The 20,934-nt window shown below is 34.9% G+C and overlaps 2 protein-coding genes across 2 annotated transcripts in view; one reads left to right on the plus strand and one right to left on the minus strand.

Annotated features, from left to right (window-relative positions):
* Positions 1–155: 155 nt before the first annotated feature.
* Positions 156–9,185, plus strand: LOC145728242 (serine/threonine-protein kinase RIO3-like). Its single transcript, XM_081978325.1, is given in 11 exon segments — positions 156–423; positions 534–716; positions 719–781; positions 834–946; positions 2,988–3,041; positions 3,043–3,137; positions 3,187–3,353; positions 3,421–3,585; positions 8,347–8,561; positions 8,616–8,795; positions 8,851–9,185. Coding segments are annotated over 11 exon segments (1,599 nt in total). The 5' UTR covers positions 156–293; the 3' UTR covers positions 9,085–9,185.
* mTor (serine/threonine-protein kinase Tor) overlaps positions 9,168–20,934 on the minus strand; it is a 29,268-nt gene continuing 17,501 nt past the window's right edge. The window contains exons 27-36 of the mRNA XM_081978205.1: positions 18,110–18,388; positions 17,805–18,045; positions 17,547–17,743; positions 17,329–17,495; positions 17,062–17,270; positions 13,882–14,247; positions 11,707–11,946; positions 11,428–11,654; positions 11,205–11,369; positions 9,168–9,469 (exon numbers count right to left, since the gene is read on the minus strand). Coding sequence (XP_081834331.1) covers positions 9,328–9,469; positions 11,205–11,369; positions 11,428–11,654; positions 11,707–11,946; positions 13,882–14,247; positions 17,062–17,270; positions 17,329–17,495; positions 17,547–17,743; positions 17,805–18,045; positions 18,110–18,388 — 2,233 coding nt within the window. The 3' untranslated portion in view covers positions 9,168–9,327. The remainder of the gene's footprint in view (positions 9,470–11,204; positions 11,370–11,427; positions 11,655–11,706; positions 11,947–13,881; positions 14,248–17,061; positions 17,271–17,328; positions 17,496–17,546; positions 17,744–17,804; positions 18,046–18,109; positions 18,389–20,934) is intronic.

A 20,934-nucleotide genomic window follows, 5' to 3' on the forward strand; every position in this document is an offset into this window, starting at 1 on the left:
AATCGCCAATAATGTCATTATTCAAGAAACACATACTATCTTTGTTTCTCTAATCCATAACAGAGAAAGATGGATAAACCTTTCTGACCTGAAACACAAATTGTCAACCTATGAATGACATTTGATGTAATGATATGTCAAAATCCATATGATTGTCAGATTGTTTGCTGTAATAAGTTGTTGAGTGATAAGTGATAACAGTGATAATTCCAATTTTACGTTTTAAGTACTTGTTTTGTAATTTTTACTTAGATTTTTATAAAAAAGCATTTTACATATACATTTAGTTAAAAATGGCTTGTCCTTGGGCTAACATTAAAAAACCTGAGGCTGTAAACCTGACTGAAATCATGTCAGAAGAGGTGGCAAGAGATTTGCAATCCAAAGAAAATGAAAAGTTGGGTCAGAGAAGCCCTACAACTGGTAAGTTAATCCACATTGTACATAACAACTGTGTAAAGAGCAGTTCAGCTCCCAATTACAGTATGGTCAATGAGTTGCACAACATTTCATTATTGCTTTCATCACTACAGATGCTGATACATATACTTCCTCCAATGCTACCTCAACGGATTATTTAACAACTGAGGATATCCCTGATGAGGTGCTCAGGGCTATTTCTAATGAAACGATGGACAGTGATGCTCTAATAGCCAGAATGCTGCAGATGCAGTTTGATAAAGAATATAACCAGATGTTGATGAAAACACAACAAAATATAATGGCGCCTCTAAAGTGTCGATATCGTTTGAGAACTTCAAGAGAACTCCTGAAAATTTTGGTAAGCCAATTTGTGTTTACAAATTGTTTTACTGATGATCTCTCTTTAATAGATTTTGAAAGTGATGAGGAGGAAGAAGTTGAAGACACTGGGGACAAAAAAGATTGGGATAGATTTGACAGTGTCCTTAGGGATATCACAAGTATTCCAGTATGTGGTTACAAGGTAAGCTTTTTTTTTTGTTTTTGACTTTAAGGGAAAAGTTTCACTTGATTGGTGGCTATGTTAATTTTGCAAAATGTAGAGATGAGATTTTTTATTTTATACATTATCTGGCAGCACAACCTTTTAATGGTTTAAATTTTTGTATTTACCTACTTTGACTATCTCAGTTTTTTTTTCTGTTTTTGGGCCTAATATAAAAAAGAATATTTGGCTAGTAATTTTCTGGTTGTATGTGGCATTTCTGGTTAGGGATGGACCTTTTTACAGAAATAAGGTACAAAGTTATTGTTTCTGAGACAACCATTATTTTAACTTTTTTTTATTTTTACTTCATGAGGAAGCTGAGCTTTACCTTAGACTAAATGATAAGTATAGACAAACAGTGGCAATGGAACTGAAAATTAATTTAAGTAAGCAGTGTGAGATGACACCACTAAACAGATATTCCTGTAATTTTAAAGCCATACCCAGCAATTCCCATCTTTTGACTGTTGGAAAACATCAGTTTTAATGCGGCGTTGTCTAGTTGACAAATCACATTTTTTGTTTGTTTCTAGGCAAAAAATAACAGATTTTGTGTGTGTTTTCTTAAATTATTGTGTTTCACTTTGTTGTATTTTTAGTTTAGTTATTTGTTTATTTTTAATATTCATCAAGGGTTATTTTATACTTAATACATTATGAATTCCCTGTTTATTCTTAAAACAGTTACGTGACCATTTGTACCTTAAAATGAGTCACAAGATTTAGAGTTTAAAACTAAAAAACGGTCACGTGACCTTTAAAAATAAAATTTGAGTATTGAAAATGGTCATGCGACTTTATGAACTGTAAAAAGAGTCACGTGACTCTTCAAATAATATTTTTATCATCTAAAACAGTCACGTTACCTTTAGGATTCCGGTTTGACGTGAACACGTTTTTAATTGAACACGCAAGAGAGTAACATGTGTCTTTAAAAATATCAATTTAAACTGAAAAAACGAGCATGTGATCCTTCAAATGACATTTTGACATTTAAAACTGTCATGTGACGTTATAAATTCCATTTTTAATCTTAAAAGAGTCACGTGACCTTCAGGATCTGTTTTGACATTAAAAAAGTCACGCAATTGGAAAAAAAAAAGGCTAAACATAAAAACTGTCACGTGACGTTAAAAATGGCATTTTAATCTTACAAATAGATACATGGTTTAGTGTATCAGTTTAAAACTAAAAAACGGTCACGTGACCTTCAGAATTCTGTTTTGACCTTAAAAAAGAGTCCTGTGATTTTAAAATAAATAGAATCTTTATTATCGATACCTCAAACCAGAAATTCTTATCTTGTTTAGTTTTCAAAATACGAGTAATTTAACTCAAATTTGTTTGAAAAAATCAAGCTTTTTTACGCAGTTTAGATGGGATAGCAAAAGAAAGCGGATTATAGGAAATACTGCAAAAGTTGGCAAACTATGTCTGCAATGACGAGCTGGATTAGCGCCATCTCTTAGAGTTTACCTACAACTGAAATGGGCCAAAATCAATGAATAAAAAAAATGTAAACATAGCAGGAAGGAGCAATAGCAAACAAAGTGGGTGACAGAAACAAGGGGGAGGGGGGGAGTAATATGGCGGCCGTCAATACTTGTTAATCTTGTCCACTGTACAACTTAATTTAAATTTGCAAAACTCAACTGTTAAAGAACCACAAACAAACAAAACAAACTAACACTATACTACAACAAATACAAACAACAAATTTTTGCGGGTTTGAAACTCCAAACTTTCAATGACTTTGCGTCAATTCAACTGCGCAGTAGGCGAATGCACAATCAAAGATGGTGGACTTCCGTCCCCCTCGCTTAATGCACAAACGGGTTATAATTTGTATTATTGTTACCTCCTGATACTTGTTCTTTTTACTCATTGGCCAAAATACATTAGGAAACCATTGAAGCGTAAACGGCTTCCTTTTCGGATGCCACTTTAATTACATTGCGCTGGTTGTCTGTACTTATCATTATGTCTTTACATTAAAGTAAAATAATTTTCTTAATAGGTTACAAAAAGCGGTGAGGTTATCACAAAGCACGATTTAGTAAACAGTGCCCGAAAAAAACGCCTGCAAGCTACTTTCATTTCCTCCAGAATTTCAGACTGGTGATGGTGAAGATTTTGATTTGAAACTGTCTAATAAAGTATTCAACAGGTGAACCACTACAATAAACCTTAAATTATTATTAACTGAAAAATTTCAGTCTTAAATTGCATTCAAACAAAGAACAAGTGCGCCGCCATAAAATCTTGGACAAGAAAGAAGACCTTGCCACTAGCGAGTTTGGTGTAGATGCTAACACACGTTATCATCTGTATAAACTGATTGATTCCCAGTTGTTGGAAAAAGTTAATGGAGTTATTAGTATCGGTAAGTGTTGAAATAGGGAACAGTGTGTAATGATTCATAAATTTTTAATAAAAAATTATTGAAACAGGTAAGGAAGCCGTCATACTGCATGCAGAGACGGACGCTCAATTTCCTGACGCTAAAGAACCGTTACCAGCGGAATGCGCCATTAAAGTTTTCAAAACAACGTTGTCGGAGTTTAAACAGCGCGATAAATATATTAAGGATGATCATCGATTCAAGGATAGAGTCGGTAAGTACTTTTTTGTAGATTTTGTTAATCATAACGAAAGTATCGATACACGTTAGTTTTTACTTGTTAAGCTCAGTTTATACAGCGCACAATGCATAACATTGCACAAGACATCACAAGTGTTTCTTTTTGGTTTTTATACAGTCACACAACATATAATTTTTAACCAATGAAAAGAGTTTATGACAACATGTGATAAATGTCATTGCAATGTGAAATGATATTTTTCTGTCACTTGCCATTTGTCAAGCACAGATAAGGACGATAAGGCAAAAAAGGTGTGCTTGCTGTTGTAAAGTTGGAAAAGGGAAAAAAAAAACCATTTTTAATAACAACAATATATTAGAATTCTCCATATTTAGAAAGCCAACACAAAGCGACCATGCCATCCCTGATGATTCCAACCACCACTCGCAACACAAGATGGCAGCGTTCAGGTTATTATTCCATGCTATTTCCTGCATAGAACAACCTTCTGATAAATAACTGAAAAACAGAACTGGCAATACTACACATTTTTATTTGGAATTGAGAATATACTTACTCCAGAGTAAGGGCAAGACGTTGCTTTGGGTAATTTTGTCTTGTCTTCCCGCAGGAATGGCCTCACAAGAGCTAATAACTTATGGAACAGTTCTGGAGTCATACGCGTATATTTGAAAAACTGCTCTCTATCATGTTTTTCTGCAAACTGAACTATTTTTTCAAAAACACTATGTTCATTGCGTTTTCTATTCATAGGTCGCGTTTTAAACCTCCGTATTTTCCTTTTCTTGACATCTAAGCTTAATGCTGTAGCTGCAGCACCCATCAAGAGTAGAAGCCCCAATTGTTGCCCAGGTTCCATCTGCAATTGTTTAATAAATTCTTGATGTAAAAAGAAACTAATTAGCTCTAGATAATTTTTACCACTAAACTCTGTTTTTTTCCGTAGACACTTCAACTGTTTTTATTGCACTAAATGACCAAAAAATCACAAATACAAAATCAACAACAAACCACAATTCTTGAACAATCTAAATCCACAATTCATAACAAAACAATAACACAATACAATGACGGACGGCGGATGTCAAAATATGACATTACAAAATTTTGCGCATGCTTACAGCTGTTTTCGCATAAGAATTGCATAGAAAGTTAAAAATTATGAACTTTCTATGCGGTATTGTGCAAGTGTTGTGCGCTGTATAAACGACAGTAGGCATTACTGTAAAGCCAACTTTCTATGTTATGCATTAAGTTATGCATTGTGCGCTGTATAAACCCAGCTTTTATTCTCTTTGGTTTTTATTAATTTCAATATAATCAAACTACGGGTTTTTTAACTGCTTTGCACAGATCAGAGGTATTTATTTCCGAAATTTGTAAGGATGTACAAAAACCGGACAAGGGGTTGTCAAATTGCAATTGCTGCAAATCATACAAATGACGTCCATTATAAAAAAGCAATTTTTCTGATTTACTGAAAATGTCTCCAGTTTACAGACTCTCTCTCTACAGTAGCAGTAAACAAAGACAGAAACTGTGAAATTTTCCTTAAAAAGAAAATCTTTTAGGATAACCCGGTTGATGAAAATACAGTGTCTCAAATTGGTTCTACATGTATTGGGATCTCTGTAACCGTAAGAGCTACAGAGTCGGTTAAATGGGGAAAGTCTAGAGAATTTTATATGAAACTTATTTCCGGTTTCCAAATTAAATTATCTTTCTCCGTTTTCCGGAAAATTGGGAAAACGTCAGAGGCTGCATTTTAAACACTCTTTAACAAAGCCAAAGAGAGTTTTGAAACTAAGACATTATTAAGGCACTTTTTTACGTAGAACACGATGACGTAATTAGAAAAAATCTATCATCAATGGTTTCCGAGATATGGAGGACGCCACGTTTTCCCAATTTTTGGGAAAACGGAGAAAGAGAATTTAATTTGAAAACCGGAAATAAGTTTCACATAAAATTCACTAAAACTTTCCCCATTTAACCGACTCTGTAGCTCTTACCGTTTTCGAAATCCCAATACATGTAGAAGCAATTTGGGACACACTGTATAAGGTCGATTTTTGATTCAAACAAACGAGTGTTTTAATGGATTTACCGTTGTAAATAGATTTCACGCCAAGCAAAAACGAACCTTATTTACTTTGAGAAGTGAGCTGTTTTCCGGAAAATGGGTCTTATTTAGAAAAGTCTACGAATTACATTTAATTTAATTAGTTGGAAAAGCTGAAATTGTAATAGCACATCACGTGATTGTGACAATTTAAATTTGCAACTGACACACTGTAAAGTTAAGTTGAACCTTGTCAACAACAATCACGTGACCCCGAAAATGTCATGTCTAGCTTTGAAAACCCTGTAAATTACATTTAAACAGTTGGGAAAGCTGGAATTGTATAAACACGTCTTCTGATCTTGACAATGTAAATTTGCAGCAGGCAACATTGTAAAGTTGAAACTTGTCAATAACAATCACGTGACCCGGGTAATGTCGCCTTAAACCTTGAAAAATTTGTAAATTACATTTAAGGTTAGGAAAGCTGAAATTGTAAAAGCGCGTCACGTGATCGTGACAATTTACATTCACAGCTGACAACACTGTAAAGACTAAAGACGTATTTTGGCGTCAGTCTTTACTGGAGTGTTTACATTGCCTGTCTCATTTTAACTCATTCAGATCAAAAAAGATGGCCTATGTTAACTACAGCTTAAAATTTAGGTTAATATTGTCGGCAAAATACGCCTTAACTGATGTAAAGTTAAGTTAAACCTTGTCAACAACAATCACGTGAACCCGAAAATGTCATGTTTAACCTTGACACGTCTGTAAATGACGTTTGAACAATTGGGAAAGCTGAATTTGTAAAAACACGTTTTTTTTTTTTTTTTTTTTTAACTTTCTTTATGGCATTCACCACTAGGGTATTCAGCCAGGCCAAGTTAGGTTAGGTCGAGGGTGGCCTACGCCACGTCAGAGCTTAAGCTCCTCCTCTTAGGTCTGACCAAGAAGTCAACAAGACAACACAACAAAGGCTTCAAACTCCTCCATCCGAGCTCCTCCAAAGGTGTGACAGCTCCCCCAGAGCCCGGAAGCGCGAAGAGTTTTTTTCCTTGAAACACTTAAAGGCACGATCCGAGCAAAAGATGTAGTCCCTCCTCGTGGAAACTATAACCGTCACTGTCACATCCACGTGGTCTTCTCCCAGGTTTTCACCCCTTCCACCTCCTGGAAGTGCACCGCACAAGACAACTCCCCGTAGACTTTTAGGAATCGACACTTCCACCTAGAGCTCCCACCATCTCCACTCGACCGGCTGCGGAGTTCGGTCGTCAAGTTCAAATTTCTCTGTACACCGTTTCAAGAAACGTGGTTTCTTAGCGACACAAAATGGCGCCCACGAAACAGACGTGCGATACGTTTCAAGTTGAAAACCGGACTCCGTAAAAACACGTCACGTGATTGTGACAATTTAAATTCGCAGCTGGCAACACTGCAAAGTAAAAGTGAAACCTCTCAACAACAGTCACGCGACCCGCAAAATTTCATGTATAACCTTGAAAATCCTGTAAATTGAATTTATACAGTTGGGAAAGCTGGAATTGTAAAAACATGTCTTCTGATCTTGGCAACAACAGTCACATGACCCGTAAACATTGGTACCAACCTCAATGTTTCTAGAACCAATATTGCTGAAACTGTTGGCGATTTAGTGTAAAACGCTTCTGGATTTATTTTTTTTTGTAAGTAAAACAGCAGCAGTTGAAGAAGAAAATTTAAAGTGTGTTTCAATAACTGACAATTAATGACGTTTTCCTATTGGCAAGTTTAGTGCATACTAATGCATTGTCATACTGTTTCAATGACGCTTGACAGAGCAGGATGCCGGGTCCTGCACTAACTGGCCAACAACAAATAGTATATTATAAACCTAGGGACTAAAGTGGTTCTTTTAATCCCGCGGCGAAAGGTTTGTAGCCCGACCGTAGGGAGTGCTACAATTCGCTAAGGGATTAAAAGACACTTTAGTCACGAGGTTTATATACTATTTTATGCACTTTAGAATGCGAGAAACTAAAAATAAAAAAAAAACTAACAGTGGTTACAACGGTACTCTCGTATTACTGATAGTTGTTATTGATTGTTGTTGGCATGGTGGATTCACTTAAAATTTATTGTGCCCTGGAAGTGTTGCTATGGCACAAAATAAATGTCAATCAGTTGTTATCAAACGGTGAGTCCAGAAAAATCGTATTTTTTGAAAATGAACATTGAAGAGGCCGCCCAAGGGGCCATCGCTAGCCTTCTTCCAGAAAAATCTCGCGAGGCTTACAAAAAACAGTTTCTTGTTTACCAAAAATGGTGCGTTGAACAGAATGCAGAGAATTTTACGGATGAAAAGGTGCTCCTGGCTTACTTCCTGCAGAAGTCTAAGAAGCTCACGGCATCTTCTCTATGGAGCCAATATTCCATGATCAAAGCCACGATAATATCTGAAGCAAACGTCGACATTAGCAAATACAGTAAACTCCAGGCGTTTCTAAAGAGACAGAATGACCATTATAAGCTGAAGAAGTCCAAGACATTGGATTTCGACCATATAAGAGATTTTCTTCAAAATGCTCCAGATGAACAATATCAATATCATATCTAAATTACTTTTAATCCCTGCGGGATTAAAAGTGTCTCTTTTATCCCTCAAATGAGTGCACTTTTAATCCCTAAAGTGCATAAAAGCATTTGACTTAACTGATAAATAATTTCAGGTAAACAAAACTCTAAAAAGATCGTTCACATTTGGGCGGAAAAAGAAATGGCCAACTTAATGAGGCTGAAAAAAGCCGGTTTACCATGCCCCGAAGTGGTAACTTTGAAAAAACACATTTTAGTAATGTCGTTTATAGGCGAAAACCACACTCCCGCCCCTAAACTAAAAAACGTTGACTTGAGCGATGCTGATTTCGTACTGGCTTATGAACAAGTAATACAGTTTTTAAGTGTCAAACTGTATGCTGGAAAACCATGTATGTTTCAGATTGTAGATTCAATGAAAATTTTGTTTGACAAAGCAAATCTAATACACGCCGATCTTTCCGAATATAACATTCTCTGGCACAACGATTTGTGTTATTTTATTGATGTGAGTCAGTCGGTTGAGCCTAGTCACGAGAATGCCTTCTACTTCCTGTATCGTGATTGCAGTAATATTATCAATGTAAGTAAATTAATTAGTTACATAACGTCGATTTCAGATTTTTCGTTTGGTATAGTTTTTCATGAAGAAAGGCGTAACACCTATTTTGACTACTGATGAGCTCTTCAAGCACATCGTCGGGTTGGAGTATTCAGACAAGGTAGCCTTGCTCGATTTACAGGAGTCATTCAAAATGAAGCCCCATCTAGTGGACAAGCCTGGAATAGAATCGTCTTTTTCGTTCGAAAACGCTTGGGAAGGATCTTTGAAGCAGAGCTCAACAAGTGAGAGCAATATCGCAAATGGTTGATGGTCCCCTTATCAGCTTAGAGAGATCAGTATATATTTTGTGAATTATATTTATATACTTGGTTGGTTGGTTAACAAATATGATTTAAAAGCAAAAATTTATATTGATTGTTAACTTAATGAGGTAAATATCAGCTACCTATATAATTTCCTACTAATTACTTCTATATACAACAATAATAGTAGTCATTACACTTAAAAACAAGGCCAGTCAAGGTGACTATAGTCAAGTTTACAAAATTATTTACCAAAATGGACACCAGCCAATGTAACACTGACACAGGTTTTCATTGCTGGTAGCTTGCTCGATAAGCAAGCCAACTTGTTTTTGAACTGTCAACATCTCCTCATTGTGGAAGTCTTTTCCGGTCAGTTTGTCACGTACCCTTAAAATAAAATTGGTAATATTAATGATGAATTATTGTACTGGACATCCCGCCAACAGAGTAAAAACTTCTCCAACAATCAGTCAGCAATTTTAGTAAATTATTATCAAATGTTGTTAATTATCAATATGTGGTTAATGTTGATAAGCAGTTTTGTCAACTCACTAAAGAGACAGACAAACGATATTTGTAATTAGTGGAAATAAACGTTGAGTGAACATAATTACTTACTGGCACTAGATTGTTGAAGGGAGTTATGAAAAGAAAGAAATACATAATTTGACTGTATCTGAAAAACTTAAATTGCGGAGAGAAAAATTATAGAGGAAAAAAGCGTTTCCTTTTTCACAAAGAATCTACAGTGGGCCTATCCCACAGGTTAGAAAATCCGTTTTTATCATTTGGAATAGACAGTGTAGTGCAAAAATTTGCCTTTTGACGTAAGAGACACGTCACATCATGTTGATAATGCAATTCTGAGCTTGCAACACTGTAAAAGCCACTTGACACCTGTTAAAATTAGTCACGTGACGTTTAAAAGTTGAAAATTTGGTAAATTATTTTAGACAGTTGTGAAAGGTGAAATTGTAGCAGACACGTTACTTGTTGTTGATAATAGTGAGAGTTCTTGGGATTGCCACGTTATAAATTTACGGTATTTGACAGTTTACGGTAATGTAGTTAACGTCAGTGACTGCTATTTAAGTTTTTTTTTTTTTTAACTTTCTTTATGGCTTTCACCACTAGGGTATTCAGCCAGGCCAAGTTAGGTTAGGTCGAGGGTGGCCTACGCCACGTCGTGCTATTTAAGTTCTCGCCTTTCAAGTTTTAACGTACGTAAAAACAGAACGTAACCACATTACACAAAATAATGGAAGAACTCTTGAAAGTCGCAATTTTAGGAAGATTAAGGGATGAAGCTTTGGAAGACGGAATATTGTTTAATACATTAAGGCACAGTTGTACAATCGCATCATCTTTCAAAGACCGGTTCAGTTGAACTGCAACCGGTAGTTGAACTTTTCCATAAGAAATGCATTGCTGTCAAAGTGACATTTCTGACATAAACCAAGTTCAAAGGTTGAACCACTATTGTACAACTGGGCCTAAATGTTCGTTTTATGGACGTTTTAATTTGAACGACATTGCCGAACAGGATTTTTTAATTAAATTTTAGATGTCAAAAAGGAGATATTTTTAGATTTAAAACTTGTTTGGGGCTGCCAGATGTGATTAGAACCCCGAACGGGCATAAGAGTATGATGTTTTGTGAATTTGTGACGCCAAATGACAAACCAGATGTTTTTTGAATGAAAATGCAGTCTCGGGTACTCTCTAATGCAAATCTGAGCTTGAAACACTGTAAAAGCTTATTGACACAAAAGAGTTAGTAGTAATTATTTATAGAATATTAAGCTATAATTAGCAGTGTTTAAAGTGGCAACCGGACTATTTTTCTTCTTCTTCTGTGAGATTTTCAAAAATAAAAAAATACGTATTATTTTTTTGGTTGTTCCTCTTGAATATAAAATAAAAAAAAAGAGACCCCCGTTGTCCATTCAACACTGTATAAGTAATATAATGTAAATTTATAAATATTCGCAATAATAATAGTATTTTGAACAAGTAGGTAGGTCTTGGAAACTTCTCTTTTTAAAATTCCAAAAGCTAAATAGATATAGTCTGCGTTAACGGGACACATATTAAAACATAATGTCGAATTTTAGTACGTTACCTGTTAATAATTTTCAACGCTTTCCGACTGACTATTTCGGGTTGTGAACTGTCATTAGCGATTTCACCGACCAATAAGGATCTTCTGTGCATCATACTAAGAGACTCGGGCAACTCGTCTTGTGATATACTAGTAGAGTAACTGCCTACCTCTCCAGTATTAGATCTGAAACCAAATCTGCTTGATAGCAAACATACGTTTCGTTGTGAGATCAATAGATCACCTGTTCCGATACGAAGTCTCGATCAAGCGCCAGTTAAGCAAGGGATCGTACACGAAAGCCTCTAACACGGCCATTAAACTGTCTTTGTTGCGATGCAACACCGACATGACACTTTCGCACGTACGCCGGTACGTTCCCTCGATTCCCGTTACTTCCATGGCGTTTATCAACATCCGCGTTAACCGGAACGGAATTTTTTCGGGAAACTTTTCCCGGTCCATCGCCACCTAGAATTCATACCGTAAATAACGTTTGCAAATGTCATACAAAAATATATACTTCAAAGCAATCCCCGAAATCGATGTGAAGAATTTTCCCGCTCAGTCTGTCCAACATAAGATTAGAAGGGTGACGGTCGCCCAAGCCCAAGATGTAACCCACCATGGACATGACCGCCAGAGATCTGGTGTAATTCGTTCTGCGTTCGAACCACACTTCGGATGAGGGACTTTTCAACCATAAAAGTCTGGCCAAATCGTCGCCGTGGGTGTGTTCCAAGGCGTGCTCAAACACCTCAACCTATTTGACATTTTATTATTTAAGCCTGGTTTATAAAACAAAATTTAAATTTAGCATTAAATTTAGTATTAACTTTAAGAATAAGACTAGTGGTTTTAAATCAAGACGTTCATAAATGAAATTTGACTTTAACCTTAAATTTAGCTGTATCTAGTGACCTTGGATTTACATAAAATTCTAAATTCTCTTAAAGTTAACGCTAAAGCAGCTGATTTGTGTTTTGAATTTGAATATTTGGTTATGGTTTTTCCTGGCAGCTAAAGGTTACGGTTTTAAACGGTTAAACTTGAAGCCTAGTAATATTTGGTTTTTCCAATTTCAATTTTTGTGTTTGTGTATTCCAAAATCACAACACTGGGTATGTGGGAATCCCGAATGTCACTTAATATTTTTGATGTCAAATGAGCGCAAATGACAACTTTGGCGTTTAGCAGTCATTGATTTAAGACTTGAAATATTTCTTTTATGAACACCATATTTTTTTACAGCTAAATTTAAATTTACTACCAAATTTAAATCTAAATTTAAATTTTGTTTTATAAACCAGGCTTAATAGGTTCGTTCCAACAATCAGCAAATTTTAATTTTTGTACCAACGAGCATGCACAGGAGTAAATTGGTTTTCCAACACGAAATTGAATTCATCTTTGGAACTAAAAGTTCCTATTTTCAACAACACCCGTCACCAGTTTCAGTCAGTAAACCATTCGAATGATTCTCAGTTTAGAGCAAATACAGATAGTTCCTTAAAAACTTAACCTAGTTTTTTACCTGCTTTCTGTTTATTTGTTGTCAAACGGCCTATACATTATACAATTAGTTGTACGACAAGTTGTATGATAGATTGAGCATACAATTGATGCGACAAGTTGCACGTGATTTTGGCCACAAACACAAACGATCTGAGCATCAATCGGTCTTGAAGATTTGTAGTACTTTTTAAACTTCTGTAGCACACAGAGCATCATGCCGCCTACGTTGTCAAAAACAACTATAGCAGCAATAGTGGTCGCTTTAGTTCATGATGAAAGAAAAGTTAGGAAAAAGAAAAGAGAGGAAAAAGTTTATGTTTATTGGCATATTCATTTGGATTTCACATCCCACAAACACACCTGCTCACGATAGAGATCAATAAATTCAGTACAAAATGTATTAGTCTCCATATTTGCGAGAGTTTTAAGTTCTTTTTTTAAGTTCATGTCGAATTTGTATTTGACAAATCGTGAGTTGCGCAATCAGCCCAATTTGACGTATATCAAACGCCGTCATACGATAAATTTTTCTCCAGCAAACTACCGTACGATTCAACCGGGTCGTACGACAGCAACACACACTATGCAATTATCGTTTTGACCGTCGAATCTTCCTGAGTTGTACAACTAATTGTATAATGTATGGGCCGTTTTATATGCACCGGTTTACCTTTTTTAAAAATATAACATCGCTACATGTATATGCTATGCGGAAAGTACACAAATTTTAAATTAAATGAATTGATATAATATGAAAACTTTTAAAAATATTCTGTTTCTTTTTGGCTTAATCAACACATGCAATTTGTTTACCAAAGTAAACTAAACTGAAATTACTCGCGCAACTTCTATTACCATCTGCAATTCTTGTATTTATTCAAATGGCTCAATAGATTGCTAGTCTTAGGGCCGGTACTTTCACCTCCGAATAAATTTATTCTTAGAATAATTTCTATAGAAATGACGGAATTGACCAATAGCAGCGTCTGATTTCACGGTTTCCATAAATATTATCCTTAGAATTAAGTTATTCTGAACTGAAAGTACTGGGCCTAAGACGAATAAAACCATTTGACAGTTTTAAACACTTAACTGAAACATAACCAATATTCAAGACCACTTCTTAAGTGATAAATGTTAGATAATAAAATCACGGAATGGGCCAAGTTAAAATCACGCTTACCTTCTGCATCACAGTTAAATGATCGTAGTCCGGTGCCATTCGCAACATGATCCGATGTTCGATATTCAACAAAATCTTCTTCTTGTCCCTATAATCTCTGATCAACGTGTGCAAAGTGTCGCAATGCGGCACCCATCCAATCAGACCGCTTTTAGTGCTCAACGGAATCACCACGTAACGTTGTATCGTCAAATTGCGACGGAACGTGTCCGGATCCTTTTGCAGCAGCGTGTTTACCAAACCGAACAGTTGCATCACTCTTTCGTCCTGTCTCAAGTCCTCGTGTCCCTTGAGCAAGAACATGTAGTCCTTGCCGTTGCTGCCTCTGATTATTAGTTTGCGCGGACGTTGTTTAGACGTTATCACCTTTCAAAGAGTTTAAAAAAATTGGTTATCAAGTTTATACTTAAATTGGGTAATTTTTTAAGTGTAATCTTGCTAATTTCGCCTGTCTTTCACAAAAGATGTAAAGAAATTGTTAAATTTAAAACAAGAGGAGGAAAAATTTCAATTTATTGCAAAATTTCTGAAATTTTGCAATAAATTTGGTACACTGGGCTTAATTACCAAACTGGCGAAAACGTTTAGAGATATTGACCATAAAACTTGATTAAGGTTATTTTGTAACACAAAAAAATGAAACCGGCGGTAAACCAATTTTTTTATTTTTTGACCACCTTAGACACACTCTATACAGGGTGATTCCAAAGTTGGTGCTTTCCTTTCACCTGCGAATAGGGCTTCAAAAAATAATTTTTTTTTTTCTTTGACGCTTTTTCGAAATATGAACAATAACGAAGATACAGGGTGTCAAAGTTTTACTGAAAAAATAAAAATTTAATGATTTTGGCCAAACCACTTGAAGTAATTAGACAAAATTTTGTAGGTGTCAGTAGCTACGTGGAAAGAAAATTTTCCAAGAAACAACAATTTTCTTGCGTTTACCAGTGGCGCGCGTATAATTTTTTTAAAACATTTTCGAAAAAAAAATATTCCTCTACTGGTTTTTTTTCAACATAAAATTTATTATTGAATTCCTTGTTCAATTTTAAAAATAAAACCCTTTTAATTATTTTTTGCTACAACGCACCGCTTTTGAGTAAAAAAATAAAAACCGTCTTAATGCGTGCCTAAAATTAAATGCTGTTTTAATTTAAAATGTCAAATTATTAAAACTTAGTTCAAAGGCGGCTTAAATCTTTTGTTTTTGTTTATGTCTGTTAGTAGTTAGTTAAAATTTTTTTTTTTTTTTATTTTGGTTAAAGTTATTTAAAATTATTTTTTATTTTGTTTTTTTCAGTAAAACTTTGACACCCTGTATCTTCGTTATTGTTCATATTTCGAAAAAGCGTCAAAGGAAAAAAAAACTTATTTTTTGAAGCCCTATACCTAGGTGAAAGGAAAGCCCCAACTTTGGAATCACCCTGTATACTCGTATCATTGGCAAATTTTACTTTTCTAATTTTGGCATATAAAGTGACATTCATTCGTTACACAAAATCGATCTTTTCATAACTGGTTACATAAATAGCTATTTTCTAATTTTGGCATATAAAGTGACACTTTTCAAAACTGATTAGAGTGGCAAAACGTTTTACTTTATGTAACTAGTTACATAAAGTATCAAGTTACATAACGAAAAGTTCATTTCATCACTCCCTGTTTTTATGCATTTCCGTAGAAACATATGGGCGACATCCATCATAACATGTCGTTGTCACTGTTTATACAAGGTGCTATGAAAGTGAATATTTGTGTTAAATCACTTTAAAAGATGGTTTTTACCGTTTTTTGGTCAAAATTAGAAAAAATTATGTATGCAGCACGTTTCGAAAATGTCTTATTGTGTAACTCATTCAAATTGTAGGACCTCGCTGCGCTCGCCCTACCAACATTCATTGGTTACACAAAATCGATCTTTTCGTAACTGGTTACATAAATAGCTATTAGGTCATCAGAAAAAGAAAGAAAATACCTTTTAATCGTCAAAATTATTAAACTGGATTCAATCAATTTGACGAAACAGTTGCTGAAAAAAGATCAAAAATTTTGTTGTCCCAGTCTATTTGACGAGCAGTTCTTATTTAAAACGTTGAATTATTTGATTCTATGAAAAAAACGCAAAAGAAACTGTGTTTCTTTTATTGAATAAAACCTTTTTTTTTCTTGTTGGTATAAACATTTGTGTCGAATATTTATTTGTATGTAAGCATTTTTGCGATTTTCGACAAAAGTTGACGTTCTACAAAAATATGTTAAATAAAAGTTGTATTTTTTGCGAAAATGAACAATCTTTATGGAAATTAATTTTTAACCTAACCTAATAACCTTAAAACTTCTTAAGGAAAATGCAAAAAATAAGAATGCATTAATAAAAAAAGTGTCAAAGGATATTAACCCTCTATAACTCTCTCAACTCTTCCAAAGTTGTTTTAAATTACCAGAGGCCTCTAGGACCATTTTAAGGGTTCCATAAACCTCTAAATGCTATTGACAACCTTCTAAAAAGTGCCAGAGGCCTCGACAAGTATCTTAAACCTTCGCAGTGGTATTAAATTGCTAGAGACCTCTTTTGAATGTGTCAAAGACCTCTAAATGTTAATTCCTGAAAAGTTCCAGAGGTCTCTACAACTGTCTTAAACCCAGAGCTGTTTTAAATTGCCAGAGACTATTAGAACCGTTTTGAATGTGCCAAAGACTTCTAAATGCCATTGAGAACCTTTTAAAAAGTCCCAGAAGCCTTTACAAGTGTCTTAAAGCTTCCCAGACTTGTTTTATATGGTCAGAGGTCAGAAAAAAACGAAGAAACATGAAAAAATTCAAAAATAGGTTTGCCGCATTTTCATGGGAAATTTTAAGGTCTTGTATAAAAGTGATCGAAATTGTAATTTTTTTCAATATCTACAACTTTTTGGATAGTTTTTGAATATTGAATACTTTGCTCCAAGACGTCAACTTTTGCTGGAAATTGCAATATTACGATTTCTACCCTTATTTACCATTCTTCCTTCACTGTCTCCAGTTGTAAACATTCTGACTATGATTTTCTTTGTTTTTGCTTGAAAATTATGTTAATTCGCCTGGACTATTAGGTTACGAGAAGATCTTTTATTATAAAAGAAAACTTTACGTTCCCCAAATTACGATAAAGAAAGTAATAAAGCAATCTAAAACACATACCTCGAGTGATCTCTGGAAATGAGCTATTCTCACAATCGGCTGTCCCGGAGCGTAACTTCCAGGAACGGCAAGTTCCAAATCCTGACATTTAAGTAGGTTTGGAGACACGTAGTGCAGTTCCAAGGAGGTTAATTGAGGTAACTGGCGAGATATTCTTCTAAACACGTGGTAGTACAAATCCCATGCCTGGTTCAAATCTCTCGTGTTACCTGAAAATAAATTGGTTCAATTCAGTCAACTTGTAGCCGATAAAATCGGCCCAAATACCTGACGCTCGATATTTTTGACACAATTTGTAGGCTTCAGTCAAATCGCGGCCGTAAGCTTGAGTGAAACTGGTTTCTTTCAACGTTTGAGGTTCGCGTTGCATCATTTGGTGTAGAGGGTCCAAAATCCTCAACATTCCTTCAATGTTTCTCTCCCCAAAGAATAATCTGAAAACCAATTCGTGAACATAACTGACAATACAGTGTGAAGTGAAGTACCTTGAAGCCTCTTCGAGGCTTTCATGCCACATTTCGTGCCATAAAATAGCCACTCTGATTAGTTCTTCTGAAGCCATCACCGCCTGTCGTACTAAAGTGGGGGAATGTTCGCTCATTGATTTTAAGATTTTATTGGCAGCGCTACGTCTGATTGGTGAGTTACTTTTGGAGGCCACAGTTAAAGGATATACTAAAGCCTAAAATTATTTTAAAAGTTTTGTTGCATGTTTTAAATGTTTAAAATTAAAATTTGCTTGCCTGAGGATGTATTTTTCCAATATCAACTAACAGGTAATGGATACTTTTAGAGACTAACAATCGGTTCGTATCAATTCGAGCAATCAACTGTGGTATAACCTGCAACCAAGTATTTTTATCAACGGTCCTGATGCCGTCCGAAATAGCCTCGGAAACTTGATGGGACGTTCCATACTCGAACCATAGCGTCAACAGTCTTAAAGTGTCCTGAAGAGAGCTGCCCTTGGATAAATCAATTGACCTTTAAAGTTTACAATATTTTAGTAATTACATCGTTCTGACTACTCGTAAAGTGTATTGATTACTTGAAAAATCCTTTGACAGCAGATACAGCGTGTTCGTTAACGTCCAAATCTAGAACACTCCTTTCGCTCGGGCTCGTTTGCAAACTGTCAGTGTCTTTTTCCTGTTTCGTTCTGTACAACAAAACGGTCTCGAAGTTTATGTAGGCCCAAGCGTGCCACGCCTTGTACCAGTCTTTGTCGTACTCGGTGGCTTTTTCGTAACATCGAAGCACCGATCGGATGGAATTTACGTTAATTCCTTCCAGACTTTCTTGCCACGTACCAAGTTTTAAGTAGCACCTAGAATGATTATTTTCATACAAATTTAAAAATGTAAATTTGGTCTGTATAGGTAAAAAACTACATGTTGGGGTACTTTTTGAAAATCAGAGTAAATCACACAAGTCTAAAGCCTCAGTTTATTTTAATAAAAGTTTTTGATTCTTGTGTGAGACTGATTTACAACATAGACACTTCTACAACAGTAGCACAAATTAAATACTACATTCACACTACATATTTTTTTACAAATTGTAGCATTGCGTAAAACCTCTTAAATTGAAACCTGCTGCGTTGCCAAATGTGTAAAAAATTAGTGGTTTTCTGTACTCAACAATTTATACATCCTTAGCAAAGCTTTGTTCTGGTTTACACGTAGGGCCTGTACTTTTTAGATCAAACTATAGATCTAAGCTTCACACAATAATCGAATAGAATAAAGTTGTTTGGAGCCAATATTGGACGGTTTTGGCATTACAGAGAGCTAAATAGCAGGTTGTTGAAATGTTGTTTTTCCACAAGTCTCCCGTTGGATGACCCCAGAAACGTACTGTTCTCGCGGAGTGAGTTTACCGGTGCGTCACGAAGGCTACGTCATTTATAATCATATGAATCAAATCAAGTTTTCGTCAACAAACCTGTTGTGTTCATATTATAGAAAAGGGCGTGTCTAAAGCTTCGTCACGTTTAAAATTTTGCGTGTATTGTCAGTCAGAAAGTAGACTTCTTTGGCTGCAATTTTGCACTAAAACAACCGTATACCAAAGCAAATCAAAAATATCTTGACCGAAATAACATTTTTTATTTATGAGAAGTCTCCGTTTGGATCATAGAATTCCGTCTAAATTTGAAACCTAATTTATTACAACAAATACAATTTACTAAAATAAATACAACAAATTAAATATTTAATAAGACATTCTGAGTGATGCTGTAGTATCTCATATCTCATTTTCAGGTTGCAATCCACTAATTTTATTTTAAACCCGCTGAAAAACAATTTAGACGCTTATTTTATTTTTTCTATGAGTTTATTATTAATATGTTTGAAGAAATTTTTATCAGGTAAATTTTTATCAGTCTCTGGAAACAATGAAATGTTAATAGATGTTTCTTACAAAAGTAGATATATTTTACTATTATTAACATACTATCGTTGTACATATCATATAATGTATTTCGAACATCCATTTTAATGCTTTCAGATAAATCAGTGGTCTTGACCCGTCGATGACGTCTCGATTTAGGTTTTCTAGGTGAGGAAATCATAAGATTACTTGCTTGCTTTTCCCGAATCGAATAAACAGTTTTGCGGGAAATTTTCAAAGCAGCTACTACCTTCTAGTATCAAAAAAAAATACATCAGTAAGAATATGTAAGGTCTTAAAATTTCTTATTTTCTTCCTGAACAGATGATAAAGCTTCTAAAGGTCCTCCATTAGTTTTTTCCAATTCAAAATATTCACAAAGGTTAAGAATTAACTGCTGGGCTTGTCTGTAGAGAATTTCTCCAGGCATTTTCTAAAAAAATACTGTAATAGTAAGTAATTCCGAATTTAGGAAAAACCAAATGGCTAAATAAAAATCATAATAGACACTCCCACTTTTTTTTCCAAACAGATTAGTAATTGTGCCAATGTTGGTTGGACAGCCGACATAAAAAAAATAAAAATATTAATAATAATATTATGAAAGTACTTACAGAATGTTAAAAGCGTAGAAACAATAGCTCTTAAAAGAACTGTGGTGGTGTGGTTAATAGAAAACTTTATAAATGATTAACAACACAAAGAAACGGAAAATAATTAATAGTAAACAAATCAAATAAATTTCGATGGTTGTCAAACTGACAATGACTGAAATAGAAGCGCTAATCAGTAAATGTTTTTTTTGGAAGACATTCACTTAGATATTTACCCTTTCTGAAAGTGAACAATAGACAAGGATGAAGTCAATAATGCATGTCTACTTCTAAATCACAGGGGGATGACGCACGGGTAAACTCAGACCGCGAGAACAGTAAAATAGGATCACAAATGATAAAAAATTTTGAAAACACTGTTATTTACGTCAAACTTTGACACTTCGAGACGTATAAAGATTGGGTGAAATAATCGGTGATTGAAATAGCTCGGTAGCAAAAAAATCGAAAAACAGCAGACGACAACATTACCAACATTTTTTAAGGGACGTAATGTAAATTTCCGTATCTATGCAATGTTATTGTCCAGTAAGTTCGGTTGGTAATAGAATCACCTGTGTGATGACGTGCAACTAAAGTTATAATAATCAGGGTACATGCATTTATTGCAATCCTTACAATTTTTCCATAACAAATCGATCGGTCCACCCTGTATAGTGTCTAATACGTTAATTTCTGACATGAAAGTGTGGAATGTTAAAATATGTCCGCGCTTACTTTTTATAGCGAAATAGTGAAGGAATTCTTCAACAAGACCAGGGGACTGTGCCATTTTAATATGTTCGTCTGCGTTTTAGTTTTTTGCTCATTTTACTTAAGATTTAAATTGGTGACAGTGCAATGACCGGTAAGTAACATAGCAGGA

The sequence above is a fragment of the Ips typographus genome, linkage group LG1 (assembly GCF_016097725.1).
Source record: "Ips typographus isolate SLU linkage group LG1, UJ_Ityp_2.0, whole genome shotgun sequence".
NCBI lineage: Eukaryota > Metazoa > Arthropoda > Insecta > Coleoptera > Curculionidae > Ips > Ips typographus.